Raw genomic sequence first — 14,714 nt, 5'->3', positions numbered from 1 at the left:
TGCAGGGGGCCAGGCTGAATGCCTCTCTCCCACAGTGGCATCAAGACAGTGCGTGCCCATCCTTGCTGATGAGATCTATGGAGACATGGTGAGTTTCCGGTGCCGTCCTTTGCACCCCCATGCTGCCTGTCCTTTCTGATGCGCTGCCCTGTGGCTGGCAGCCAGGTCTCCAGAGGTGAGTGACAGCTCCACTCCCCTCTATGGTGCCTGGGTCCATGCCTGGAGCTCCCAATCATCTGATGCACAGTCCTGAGAGTACCCCTCATGTCCAGCTCCTTTCCTCTTCCCAAATGGCTCACTTTCATGTGAGTGCACATAAAACCATGTTCATACCTCGAAGCTGGGAGCTTTCACCATCATTTTCCCATCATGTCCCTACTTCCCTGCTTGCTGTGCCTCATGCACACCCCACAGCTCTCACAGCGAGAGGCAGAGACAGCCCTAATGCAGCCTCCCATCACAGGTGTTTGCTGACTGCAAATTTGAACCCATTGCAACCCTAAGCACCAATGTGCCAATCTTGTCCTGTGGTGGCTTGGCAAAGCGGTGGCTCGTCCCTGGCTGGCGCATGGGCTGGATCCTAATTCACGACAGGAGAGACATCTTTGGTAATGAGGTGAGAACTGCAGAGTGTTGCTGTCACTGCTCCAGACCTGCAGTGTCTTCAGTGTGTGGATCACCAGGGCTTTAACTGGTGCACGCATGTACTGCTCTTACATGGCTGTCACCCAATTGTTTCCATGCTTTTCTGCACCTCTGAGCTTTTCATGTCCCTTCCTTACTTCATCTGCTTCCATACATGGCCTTCTACTCACATCTACACTGTAACACACTCTTTGTCTCTGCTGCTGCTTCATACATACTTTGTCCTTTTTGTATCCTTCTAATTCCTTCTTTTCTCAAATAGCTCCAGTCTGCACTGAAAGTATTTCATGTGTATTGCATCCAGCACGTGGAGTCCATGCATGGTCTCTATGTGCTCTTACATGGTTTCTCTTGAAAGTAAGAACAAAGCACCTGGCAGTACTGCCAGTGCTTTACCTGCTGCTTTGTTCAGCTGTGTTAGAATAACAACCATCTGCTGCAGTGACCTTTCCACCTAGAGGGCTTTCTGCAGAGGAAGAGGGAGAAGAGAGGATCAACTGAGTGGGCACAAGAGCTAATGTTGGTTGTCCCTGCCTGGCTTTGAAAGTATGGACTGTGGGCCCAAACCTAGGGAAATGCAAAGTGGTATTTGGAACAGCTCTGCCTTCATTTGTATAAGCTATATTCCAGCCTGGTTTGAGTCAGATTGGAAAGCTCTGAAGGTTGTCTCTGTTGGCATTACAATCCACAACGGTGGAACAGAGAATGACACTGTAAATACTCTGCAAATACCCGGCATATAGTCAAGCAAATGTTCTGTAGTACTCTGTGTGCTCACTGAAGGGAGGGGTGTGAGTAGCTCTAGAAATAGAGGAATGGTTGCCCCTTTCCTTCACGGAAGCACTGTCTGAGCTGCAAATATCACCATGTTTTTTTCAGATCAGAGATGGCCTTGTAAGACTGAGTCAAAGGATCCTAGGTCCCTGTACACTTGTCCAAGGAGCACTGGAACGTATCTTGCACCGAACACCCCCCGAGTTCTACCACAACACCCTCAGCATCCTCAAGGTAATCAGGTTGTAACAGGCCAGCACAGTTTGTTCATGGATTGTTTGGAGGGAATCATATCCCTCCAGCTCATCATCCCTCCCCATGCCACTTCAAGGTGCAGTTCCGTCTATGGCTAGGGGAGCCCAAAAAATCAAATTCCAGCAGGAAACATGGTGATTGGGGCAGAAATACTGCTGCAATAAGTTTCAGGCATCTCAGCCCTGCAGCTGGTGATCCAGTTGGGTGGGAGCCTGGCACTGAGTTGCTGAGCTCAGCACAGTCATACCTCCTGCACTCAAGGCCATGATCACCCATGCTGTTTGCATTTGTGTTCCCTTTATTTGCAGTGGGCAAACCTGTTTATAGTCCTGGTCCAGAGCTTGGCTTCTATTCGCTGAGCTGCTTCCTGGAATTTCTCCTGTTTTGAAATTTCCCCTTTCTGCTTTTCAGTCCAATGCTGACCTTTGTTACACTGCCTTATCTGCTATCCCTGGCCTCCGGCCTGTCCGGCCTGCTGGAGCCATGTACCTCATGGTAAGCAAGGAGGGTGACGTGCCATTTCCAGATCATCAGCAATCACACTAAGTCTTGTTTCCAGTGCTTGTCAGTGGTTTCAGATTGGTGCTTGGCACCAGGTCTCCATTACCATGCATTTTCACACCGCCTTGTGCAATAGATGTGTCCTTTGCTCACTTTAGATGGCGGAACTTCAGATGTTCACTTCTTACATAGTAGAGGCTAGTACACTTCACCCACTTGCTCCTGCACAGAACTCAATGACTTGTACTTTGCAAGACAATATTGTTTTACTCCGATTTGAAGCCAGCTGGCAAAGGGAAGCCCGTACACCACAAGTCAGATTATCATGTCCTGTTGAAGATGTAGCCTTCTTCCTACCACCATGTCTGTCCTCTGCCTATGCTGTTGCCTCTTTTTCTATGAGCAAAACATGAGGGCAGACAGCTGCACTTGACTGGGAAGTTGCTGGGTCATGTGGGTGAGCAAGGACACTGCAGATAGTTTTGGTGCCCTTGGTTGTCACATTACATTCCTCTGCTGCAGGTTGAGATTGAGATGGAGCATTTCCCTGAATTTGAAAATGATGTGGAGTTCACGGAGCGCCTCATCTCTGAGCAGTCTGTGTTCTGCTTGCCAGCCACGGTGAGCCTAATGCTGACAGCCCGGGGAGCTGTGGGGCCAAAGCATGGGCAGAGAAGCAATAGGGGTTTGCAGCCCTGAGCTCTGAGGCCAGGCTGGGAGTTTTGTGTGTGCAGTGTCCACGGTCTGTTATGGTGTATTTGTGCTGGCTGTGAACTCCAAGTGCTGTGTGTAGGGATGGGCTCAGGGACTGGCAGTCTCAGGCTCACTAGCAGCCCTCAGGCTGCCAGGATCTTCCCAGCTTCAGGCTTACTCTGTACTCCCGCAGCTCCTTGCTGCTCCCTAAGAGGCCTGGAACCTATCCCACCTATGTTCCTTTCTTTGCTGTTTCTAGTCCTGCACCCCTGTAGGCACAACGATGGACTGCAGGCTGAGAACATCTGTGCCCAGTGCCCACCTCCTTCCAGCTCCACTTCCAGCACTGAACATGGATGGGCCGTTGAGTACTCTCCAGCCCTATCCTTCCCTAGCTCCTTCCAGCCCATTCCCTAGGTCCTGCATAGTCCAAAGGACTCTGTATGGCCTGTCACTCTTGCAGCGTCATGTCTATATAGATGGAGATGGGAAACATGCATGGAACAAAAAAAGCTCCAAAACAACACCCCACGCCCCAGAAAAAAAAAAAAAAAAAAAAAAAAAAAAATCCTAAGGGAGCAAGAGCCCAGCCCTGCTGTCCAACATTGACCATCTTCCCTTGCTGACACAGCACATGGCCTCAAGTTAGGGCTGTACAGCACTATCTGTACTATAACTACAGCACTATCCCAGGTGATTTGACAGCTTCATCCTTTCTCATTTCAGTGCTTTGAGTACCCAAACTTCTTCCGTGTGGTGATCACCGTGCCTGAGGAGATGATCTTGGAGGCCTGCAGTCGCATTCAGGAGTTCTGTGAAATGCACTACCAGGGTGCTGAGGGGGCCCAGGATCTGGAGTGTGACAAATAGCCCCAGCTCACCTGCTGCCTCTGCCAGGCTCGACCTTGTGTGAGGCAGCAGCCGGGGAGGCAGGGCTGCTTCTGGCCAGCCCCATGTGCCCCTGCCTGCAACAGCCACTGTCCTGCTGCTTCACTTTGTGCTCCGCAGACCCCTCAGCACTCTGGGAAGATGCAGCCACTTCTCTCTGCTCCTCCACTGCAGCTTGCACACCCTCTGGCACCCAGTGCCCATGGTCAACACATCTGCTGCGTTTGCCTCTGTGCTGGTGTGCGCTGCCTGTGAACTAGCTGCAGGCAGGGGCCCGTGGCTGCTCCTGTGCCATGGCCCTGTGTGGCCAGTAGCTCCTGTGCTGGCTGCGCTTCCTTGGGGAAGACAAGAGAAAATCATCCATCTCTCACTTACCCGTGTTACCTTCGGAAGCTAGAGCTCTTTATACCGAGCCCTTTGTGCGACAAAGGGAGTAAGTTATTGTGACTTTTTTTATTAATAAACAGTCTGACATGCCAGTCCCTGCACTGTGCTCCAGTTGTGCCAGGTCTGGGGGAACACCCTTGCTTTCCTCTGGTGCTGCAGTGCCCCAGACCCACCTCTGTCCTGCACCAAGGGGTGAGTGCTCAGCCCCTCAAAGGCACCCGCCAGGCCTGAGGGCAGCATGGCTCTGCAAGCCTGGCACAGGGGCTGGCTGCTCCTGCGCACTAGTGCCAGAGACTCGCTGTGGCAGCCGGCCCCTCTCCACAGAGCCAGCCACGCTGGGTGCTGGTGCCTGAGCGTTCAAGGCCAGGGCAGCCGGGCATTTCCTGCTGCAGTGGTGAATCGTGGGCTGGCACCCCATGAAATGCTCCTACACTGCAGGGTGCTTGCGATGTGCCAGCAGTGCCAGCACTGAGTCCCTTCAAGGCTTGTCTGTGCCTGGCCTCTACCCTCCATTAGCTCTAGCTTTAACAGAGCTGTTTTATACTGTTTTTTAACAGTACAAAAAAGCTTGTAGTACTCCTTGGGATTGCAAATACATGCACAGAGTCAATGTTTCTCAATTGGTTATTTCAACCGATTGCTAAATACATCAACTCCATAAAGCAGTAAGGAACTGGTGGCCTGATGTCTGTTCATTCCATGGAAACACAAGGAGTGCCTGTGTAGTCAAGAGATGATAATGCCCACCAGACAACCTGTTCTGGTGAGCTGCTCAGGGGCTTGGAGAGCCCTCTCTGAAACTGGTTGAGGGGTGACAGGCAGAGTGCAGCCTGCCACCTACAGCTCTGTTCACCTGGCATCCTGCAGAATTGAGATCCATGGGTCAGCCCTGCTTTCCTTCCCAATGATGGGAAAAGTGAGCTAGCCTTAGACTACACACTGCCAGACCTCCTGCCAGCTTCTGTAGACATCTCATTACCTTCTCTTCCCCTGCCCAGGACAAAGTCTTGGTACCAGCTCTCCATTAGAGCAGAGGTATCCATATGAGAAAGATAACAGTATACGAAAAGGTCATTGACACATCAGCTGAGAGTCCACGCTGCATCCTTTACCTTCAAAGGGAGCAACCCCAGAACAAAAAGAGAGAAGCTAGGGCTATGGGTCGATGGTAGACAGCTTCAGAGATTTTATGCCATTAGACCTCCAAATGGAGGTCTGAGCTGTTTATGACAAATAATAAGTAGGGTGGTGTGTGACAGGTCTGTGAAGAGAGACCTTTACAGCATGATGTTGTTGCATTGTTATGCTGTTTTGCATCTACTACAGCTGTCAAGTTTCATCTGTCTCCTTGAACTCTTCTCCATATAGCTTGGGTTCTGCGGCTTCAATTCCCATTACTAATGAACAGATGGTGTTTTTAGAGAAAGCTGCTCCTTTCAGGCTGCTCTCTCTTCATAGGATCATAGAATCACCCAGGTTGGAAAAGACCTTTGAAGTGATCAAGTCGAACCGTTATCCCAGGACTGTCAAGTCCACCACTAAACCACGTCATTAACATTATAATGTCCAAATCATATCATCAGCCATGGAGCCCTTTGAGAGCGCACTCAGAGATGTCTGTTAACATGCAAATATTCTGCAAAGAATAACACCACTCTGTTTCTTCTTAGCCCAGCAGCATTTGGCCAAGGACACTGAGAACCAGATACGTAGGCATATACATAGCTCATAAATCTCAAGATATTTAGATTTCTAAAGACCACATCCTCTATTGCCATCATTTGCAAACATAATGCTGCCTTTTGACCACACCTAGGTTTTCCCTACTGCAATAGCAAACTAGCATTAAACCACAAATGTGCTAGTAAAAGCTTTCAGGCATTACACTCACTGATGCTATATGTCATAGTGTGGGTGCCGTTTAGAGCACCCTGCCAGCCACACAAAATAGCCTAAGCTGGCATTTAGAGGTTGTCTGTGTTAAAGAAAGCCCCTTCAGCACTGAGACCATGGAAGAAGCCAAGACACAGGCCTGGAGCTGCTCTTCCTCAGATGCTCAGACAAGGTCTGAAGGGCTTTGACAGAACTATCTCAGTGCCTTTTTGGCTGATTGTGGGAAAATAACAGAATATTGCTGGGAAAGGGTTAATTTAATTTGTGGGTGCGTGGTTGTTTCTGTGTCCTGCCAGTGCTGGCTCGCAGACTGACCCACAGCCATACTCCCTGTCTAGCTGGGGAGCACCAGCTGTATTCCCTGGAGCAGGCTTGCAGGGTGCGCCTGCTCTTGTCTGCACAGGACTGGCCATCTTGAGAGGAAGGGTGACATACCCAGACCTGGGGACCTGGGCAGTGAGGCAGCTTCATGCCTGGCGCTTGTGAAAGGAAGGAACTCAGCTCACGTCCAACCCCTGGTGTCCAAAGGCCCGGCAACAGCACCCAGCCCAGCAGGGCAAACGGGCACTGCAGGCGGGTTTGGCCAAACCACCGCTGCCAGTAGGGAGGTCATCAGCTCCCCAGGTGCTTCAGGAACCCGGGTGCAGCCCAGCCCAGCCTGGTCCAGCCCGGCCCAGCCCAGCCGGGCACAGCCCAGCCCTGGCCTTGGCCCTGGCCCTGGCCTTGGCACCCCTGTCTTCCTGTAGCCCTGGCCGCCTGCAGGCCGTAGCCCGGAGCAGCCCCTGAGTGTCTTCCTGCCTTGGGGCCATAGCCCTTGGCCACGAGAGCCTGCCTGAACCGCCCTGCCCTCCACCAGCCACCCGGTACCTGCAGAGGGAGGATGTGGTCTGCCCTGAGCGCACCTGGGACCGGCCAGGGAGGCCCTGGAGAAGCAGGGCTCAGGCTCAGGGGCTCGGGTCAGGCTCACACGTGGCTTGGCAGTGGGAAGGGGAGGAGGCCCCCAGGGGACAGTGCCTGTGCAAAGCTTCTTTGTACATGAGGGCTGTTGTATAACCTCATTTTTCCAGGGGTGCGGGCCGGTTAGAGGTCAGATGAGCTGGTCTGTTCTGGTGGCACTGCCCATGAGGCGGGAGGACAGAAATGCTTGGCACATGGCACAGGTATGTTTCTGTGAGAAGAACGAGTGGCTGGGGAGGGACTGTGTAAGAGCAGGCAGCAGCAGTGTGCTGGGAGGCAATACCTCCTGGAGGAGACTGGGAGGGATTTTGCAAACCAGACTGTGAGAGGGCAGAGGAGCTCTGGAGGAGAAGGAAGGCTCAGCACAAGCAAAGCCTTGCTACTGACAGGACAGCCACAAAAGACAGAGCCTCAGCAGGCTTCCAGTAGCTGGTAGACACCTAAAAGCTGGCTGGCTAAGCTTAACGACTGGTCAGAACAAGGTTGGGGTAGTATCTTGTATATTGGCCTTCAGCCTGGGACCCCAGCAATGGGGAAGGCTTCTGAGGGGCAGAAGCCCTGGATCTTTCTCATGGTTTGTCTGTCTGGCATGGGCTCTCACAGTGCTGAGAGCCCAGACTTACATGACCCCTTTGCTTTGTCATATATTGTGTTCCCTTAGCTTAGTTGACTTGGGTCAGTGATCCGTGAAGCCTTGCCAGAGCAAACAGGTACTGTCAATAGGTCTGAATGACATTTCCTGGTGCTAGCATAGGGTCTTCTACACTCTAGTGCATGGTGTGGACTATGCATGTTTCAGCTCTGCTTACTGCTGTTGTTCCTCTCAACTTTAGACTAGCTATTCTACTCCAAGCTCCAGCGCATGTGCTGATTTCTGGCTTTAGACCGCCGATGTACATAAAGAAGGCAGAGGCTGACCAGTGAAATGAATTCAAAAGCTGAATAAATAAATTTATTTTCTATTTTCCTCTTTTCTGTAATGTGTGGTAAAGTATTATAGGACCTCATTCTTGGAGCCCTATTTACATGAGCTTCTTTCTTTGTCTCCTGTTTTCTCATTTCTCCATTCCCCTACCACTTGAGATATTAGAGTACTGTAGTATAATGAAGTCAATAAATGAGTGTTGCCACTGCTTCATTTTGTAAGACATGGGAACAAGATCCAGCAAGGTTCTTTGTGGATTATGGATCCCTGCTTCCTGCTATTGAACAGACAGCTCTAGGGCAGAGTGCAGCCATGGCAGAATACCTTTTTAAGTCATTCCGTAAAAAAATTGAAAAGGCAGATAAACAACAATAAAATCAGTTAGTGCATGGGTTGGTAGTAAGGAGAAAATAGTAATATTAAGAAAATTAACTCTACCCCAGTTGAAAACAGGACAGGGTAACTCAACTCTTTTGTAAAAGAACTACTTACAGAGATGTTTCAACTGCAAGCAGATTGGAGGAGGAAGGGAATTGGCCGCCATCCTTGCTCTGGCCTACTGCGACTTTGGGTCCTCCAGTGGCAACTCAGACAAGTCTATTTATCTCAAACTGCTTCTAAATCAAAATACAACTTTAAAACTCACCTTAAACACAAGGGAAAGGCCATAGCAACATGAGTGCAGGAGCACACCAGTCTGCCCTTGGAGAGATGTCTCATATAGGACACTGTATTTGTTTCATGTTTCCCTGTTCTGGAAGCCACATGGGGGTCAAGATCTGCTTTGGCTCGGGAGGAACTTGCTCTGACTGGAATTGAGCATAGACACTGTACCTCTGCTCGAATGCATTCTGGTTCTTGCCTGACTTCTGCGTTTCCTTTCCATCATCTACGAGTGACGATTTGTGAAGCAACCAGAGTGACCGTATACAGCATCCTTGCCAAACAAGCTCTTTCCAAAAACCAGAGTTCTGCTCTGTTGCCTTCATCTCCATAAAAGTGATGAGCAATTGACACATAGACTTTCTTTTTTTGAAGATTATTGTCAAGTTTCTTTTCTGCAAGGAGTAGGGTTTTCCTTGTGCATTTCAAAACACAAAAATGCAGAAATATCAAAATCCAGTGACCAGTACAAGAGATCATGCATGGCCCTTGTGTGTGAGCAGCCACATTGCAGCTTTTTGTCACACTCCATCTTGCAGAGCCGTAAATGTCCATGTTTCCTCTACAGCTTTAGTGGTGCCAGCTAGGAAACACCTGAACTCCCTCTGCTTTGAATGGGAGTTCTCTTTCTGTGGCAAGCATTCACCAGTGCATAGTGACCACATTGACTTTAATAGCAGCTCCCCGATGTCATACCTTTGGGATGCAGGAAATGTGAGCCATCCCATCATACAACTCTTTCAGGTGTACTGTGACACCAGGATCTAACTCATCCCTCTAAATAAATATTAACAAACGAAAGAGAGACACTTGCAGTCTCCTAAATCTGCCTTTCTGCTGGGAAGACAAGAAAAACTGGCAGTGTATCAGTCCTTGTGTTTGAGAATCTAAATGGTTTTTATAAAGTCCAAGTTGTGATCTCGGCCAGACAGGATGTTGCAAGATAGCAGAACTTCCCTCCAGCGTTTAGAAGAGAATGCCCTTCTTATCTCTGCCTGGAATCCTATCAGTGAATAAACATTGCTGCCACCAAAGGAGGGTGCTCCCAAGGGCAGTGCCCATGAGACAGATGAGTTGATATATGGAAGAAGGGGAGAAAGATGCAGAATGTATGAAGGCCTTTTGTCAGTCTGAGTCCCATTGTATGTTGTACAGGGTTGTAATCTATCTTGCATGATGGCTCCAGGGTTAATATTTCTCTGACTTAGTCATGCAGGCTCCTTTTGCAAATCAGAGACAGAAACTCCTGCAGCACGATTCCCATGAGCTGCTTTAGATATCAGCCTGGTACATGATGAGTTGTGTTCTGCAGGGCATATAAGAGCAGATGTTAAAATCCTCTATAGTTCAAAGACTGTGAATAGGAAGAAATGACTCCTTGTCTCTCTTCATTAAAAAATGGTGGTATTACCAAATGCAGTTTTTATATGCCAGGGTCAGAACAGAAGGAAGTAGTTCTCACAACATGCAGCCGGACATATTCTTGTTGCCAGGGAATCCTGCTGATGCCGGAAATATCTGTGAGTTCAAAACATGAATGGACAAGTGAATAGTAAAAATCTAGGTGCTGTAAATGCAGACAAGCTTGATCTCAACTGATTTTAGACAGCTTCAGTGCAGATATCTACTCAAACATCAAAGACCCTCCTTGTCACAGCCAACAGAAAGAACATGGAACTTCTAGGGCATCCCTCCCTAGCTTATTTTGAACACCTACGTTCAGAGAGGTCATTCATGTACTCCAGACCCTGCTGCAGGCTAGGAGAGCATCTAGGAGGAAATGTGCTGCTTGTTCTCTTCCCATTTGCTCTTGATGATGGCAGAAGACAGAGCATGGAGTTAGTCAAACCTTTCAGCTGAGCTGGTTCCACTGCTCTAGGTGTGCCTGTTTCTCTCATCAGACTACCAAGGACATGCCTTCAGGGAGGGAGTCTTCTCCAGTGTCAGCACTGAGGAGTTACTTCTAGTCCATACCTCTGACATTAATCATCTGACCCTACTGCCGTCACTGCTGCACTGTGTTAGGTGTGCTGTGTGTATGTGTGACTGCATACAAATCATAGAACTATGGAATGGTTTGGCTGGAAGGGACTCTAAACCTCAGCCAGTTCCAACCCCCTGCCCCGGGCAGGGACACCTTCCACTAGAGCAGGTTGCTCCAAGCCCCTGTGTCCAACCTGGCCTTGAACACTGCCAGGGATGGGGCAGCCACAGCTTCTCTGGGCACCCTGTGCCAGCGCCTCAGCACCCTCACAGGGAAGAGCTTCTGCCTAAGATCTCATCTCAATTTCCCCTCTGGCAGGTTAAAGCCATTCCCCTTGTCCTGTCCCTACAGGCCCTTGTCCAAAGCCCCTCTCCAGGTTTCCTGGAGCCCCTTTAGGCACTGGAGCTGCTCTAAGGTCTCCCCTTCAGGAGCCTTCTCTTCTCCAGGCTGCCCCAGCCCAGCTCTCTCAGCCTGGCTCCAGAGCAGAGCTGCTCCAGCCCTCGCAGCAGCTCCGTGGCCTCCTCTGGGCTCGCTCCAACAGCTCCACATCCCTCTTGTGCTGTTGCCCCAGAGCTGGATCAGGACTGCAGGGGGGGTCTCCCCAGCAGCAGAGGGGGAGAATCCCCTCCCTGACCTGCTGCTCACGCTCTGGGGGTGCAGCCCAGCACATTGTGGGGTTCTGGGCTCAAGCACACATTGAAACCAGGTCATGGGGAGCTTCTCATTGGCTGACACTCCCAAGTCCTTCTCCTCAGGGCTGCTCTCAATCCATTCTCTGCACAGCTTGTATTTGTGCTTGGGATTGCCCCAAATGCTTCTGCTTTGCTTCATAAAGCTTGTGAGTCAGACATACAGGGAGAATTATGTCCATTATTCAGGAGCCACAGGATTCCTTCTTCACCTTCCACAGTGTGGAGGTCTCAGGAAATGCACTGTGCCCTCCCAAGCCTCCCAAGGAAGAGTACATTCTCCTCCTCTGTGCAACTGCTCATGCGACAGATGCTGCCTTCTAGAAAGCTCAGCCAAAGTAGTTAGAACCTCGGATCTCTGCAACTGAAAAAATCTGCCCGGCATCGTGACTAGAGGATGTACAGCAGTGTTCAGTGCTGTCCTGAAGCCCGAATATCCGTGCCAAAGGACCAGCATGGTTTGGGCAAGCTACATAGAGGTAGACCAGGAGTTTTGATATATCTCTGTTCATGCAATTTTTGGTCTGGGAGCAATAAGGCTTCAGGAAGAGCCACTCAAGTAGTGATATGAACCAGCTTTGTAACACTTAATGACGTACAGGTAAATCCTTCCTACAAATGGTGTCAGTGCAGGGCATAGGAACACGTAGTCAAAAACCAGGTTGCACAGAAAATGGCATGGTTCTCTCTGCACTCTGCTGCCTGTAACACTGCCAGCTTCTCTCCTTGCTTCCTAGCACAGAATTACCAGGGCTTGACCATCTCTGTTTGCAATGCAGCAAGTGAAAGGGAACATGACCTGTCCCATTCAGGTTGTCCCTCCTGCTGGAAGGAACAGTCTTGCTCAGATTTTTTGCTTCTTTTGTCTCCTGTACTCTGCTTTCCCTCAGAGGAGCTCAGTGAGTTCCTTGGGGACAGGGGCCACCATCAAGAGAAGGTCTACACCTTCTCTTGTGACAGAAATGGTGAGACCTGGAGTAGGAATGACCCAAAGTGACTGTCTCTGCATGGTTACAGAATACCAGGTGTTTCTCTGAGCCCAGCACTGCCCTGCTTCACAGCCCCACCTGGCACAGCCCCACTCAGCTCCAGCATCCCTGAGAACCATGCAGACACTCAGCCCAGCTGCTCCGTTCACAGCTTCTTCTTTCACACAGTTTTCTTTCCCAGCCCCAAAATACTTAAATTGAGCAAGGCACAGATAGAAAAGACTTAAAAAGACATTGTGTGAATCTACATCTGCTGAGAATGTGGCAAGCAGCCAGAGCAATAGTAGGCAAATATGCCCTATCTCTCCACTACTGGTGGGCAAACTGGTCCTCCTTGTAACAGGGGTTCCTGTTTGCCCTTTGCTCCGACACTCCACAGACATTCCTGTTCCTACATTTATGGAGAACGGTCTTTTGGTGGCTTGCAGTGGAACTTAAAATAAAAGCATCTATCAGTCTCTTTCATGAATTTCCTGGCCCTTCTCCTTTAGTAGCAGTGTTTGGTCACTTGTGCCTCTGCAATCAACTGCCATTCCCATGCTTTGTGCTTAGTGCAGGGTGGAGTTTTCCAGCCCAAGGCTGGTCAAAGTAGGCGGGCACTGTAGAGCAGTCAGTCCCAGGGCTGGGACATACACAAATGAGGGGACAGGAGAAAGGAGGCACAGGTATAGGTAAGAGCTGAAGATATGTGTGTATGAGCCTGGCATGAAGGCAGGTGCCAGTACATGAGTTCAGGGCTGTTTGTGTGGCTGCCTGCAGGAGTGTGTACAACAGCAGTGTACGTGAGTAAGGGCAGCTTTGCCTGAACCAGGTGTGGTGGTACCTCAAGAGGACGTATAAGGTGAGCTTTTCAATCATTTCTTGGTCTCTGGTGTGAACACTTTGGTGCCCAGGACTTCATTCACTGCTCATGCACAGCAGCCTGAACTGGGAGATAATTTTTGGATTATTGCTCACAGAGCAAAAATTGCATGAACAGAGATATATCAAAACTCCTGGTCTACCTCTATGTAGCTTGACCAAACCATGCTGGTCCTTTGGCACGGATATTCGGGCTTCAGGACACTGTAAACATATGGATGCCAGTAAATTGCTACAAAAGTCCTCCTGCAGACATAAGCTGTTAGTCTGCCTTAGAAGGTAGTTCCTGGTTCTCTAGGCTGTCTTCTCAGTGCCTCTTCTCAGCATTTCCCACAGTCATGCCATCATTCTCCTCTAAATGGGCGGATGCTACTTCTACAGCAGAAGCTGGTCTGGCCAAATTGCAGAAGGATTTGGCAAAGCTATGAGCACCTGTCAGTGCTGTTAAAGACCAGTGTCTGGGGCTTCTCTGGAACCAGATCTCTTTGCTACACTGCTGCCACTACAGCAGTGAGGGCTCTGTACAGGTCTGGAGAGCTCCCCAGACCTGCAGAGCACTCAGCCACAGTCTGCGTAACACAAGGTATTTGGGGCTGTACTGTCACATGCACGGGTTCAACAGACCCGTACTCTGGAGACACGCTGCCCATGTTCAGAGTGTGTTTGGTGGGTATATCTGCCTGGGGCTGCTTGCTGCTTTCTCTAATGCTCGCTCTTTGCCAGGATCAAGCATTTCCAAGGCTCCTCTGTGTTTCTGGAAAAGCTTAACACTCTGTTCATTGTTTTGGAGACTCTCGCTGCTCAGTCAGGCAGATCCCAGTTCTTTGCGTTCTCATATACATGCTGTGGGAGACTCTGGATTGTTGTATTTTTCATTAGTTTCTGCTCTTCATCCTTAGTGCACTGAGATTTTTCCTGGTTTTTTGCGTTCAGCCAAATCCTGGCTCATCTCTCTGCCAGCAGACAGTAACAGTGTGTGGTTTCTTGTTCTCCAGCTGAGATTGTCTCAGTCATTCTGGGATGATCTTTACTCTGCAGCTTTGTGAGGGCTTCATATTTCACTTTTTCAATACAAAATGAACTGAATCACTTGTGACTCTGAATGTTTGCTGTAGGGAAAATGTGGTTAAGCATAAGATCTTAATTTATAAACTTCCCATCCACCACAGTTGAGAGATACAGTGGTGAAAGTAAGGTTATCTAATTAGTATTTCTTTGATATTAGGAAACATCTGATAGAACCTCTGCTGCTCTTTGCTGCTCCTCTGTTCCATTTCACCAGGCACACACAACTCATTTCAGTCCTTCTCCCCTCCTTGTGGGACAGACTCCCCTGTGGGTCAGGGCAACAGTCATCACTACTTGTATAAGAGTGGAGAAGCTGTTGAGGCTGTGGCCTCACATGAGGACATTTCTACCAAGAGCAGTCACAGGGATGGTCTGCATGCTCTGTGAAATATCTAAAACATCCCATTGTCCCACCCTGGCTTGGTTCAAGATAAAAGCACGCTCTTGCTTCCCAAGAAACATGAATCCATTCTCTTTGGCTCATAGACTATTCACACAGGTTTCAAGAGAAATGATTTATGTGGTTTAAAATCTGCTTGGGT

The 14,714-nt window shown here is 49.5% G+C and overlaps 1 protein-coding gene across 1 annotated transcript; it reads left to right on the top strand.

The window, feature by feature from the left end:
* The first annotated feature begins 10 nt into the window (after positions 1-10).
* Positions 11-4,235, top strand: LOC115601073 (tyrosine aminotransferase-like). Its single transcript, XM_030470591.1, has 6 exons — positions 11-88; positions 464-616; positions 1,525-1,653; positions 2,086-2,169; positions 2,698-2,796; positions 3,595-4,235. The coding sequence occupies exons 1-6, from the start codon at positions 86-88 to the stop codon at positions 3,736-3,738; spliced, it is 612 nt and encodes a 203-aa protein (XP_030326451.1). The 5' UTR covers positions 11-85; the 3' UTR covers positions 3,739-4,235.
* Positions 4,236-14,714: the final 10,479 nt, after the last annotated feature.

The sequence above is a fragment of the Strigops habroptila genome, chromosome Z (assembly GCF_004027225.2).
Source record: "Strigops habroptila isolate Jane chromosome Z, bStrHab1.2.pri, whole genome shotgun sequence".
Taxonomy (NCBI): domain Eukaryota; kingdom Metazoa; phylum Chordata; class Aves; order Psittaciformes; family Psittacidae; genus Strigops; species Strigops habroptila.
Note: the sequence above shows the minus strand (reverse complement) of the source record. Positions and strands in the feature narration are given on the sequence as shown.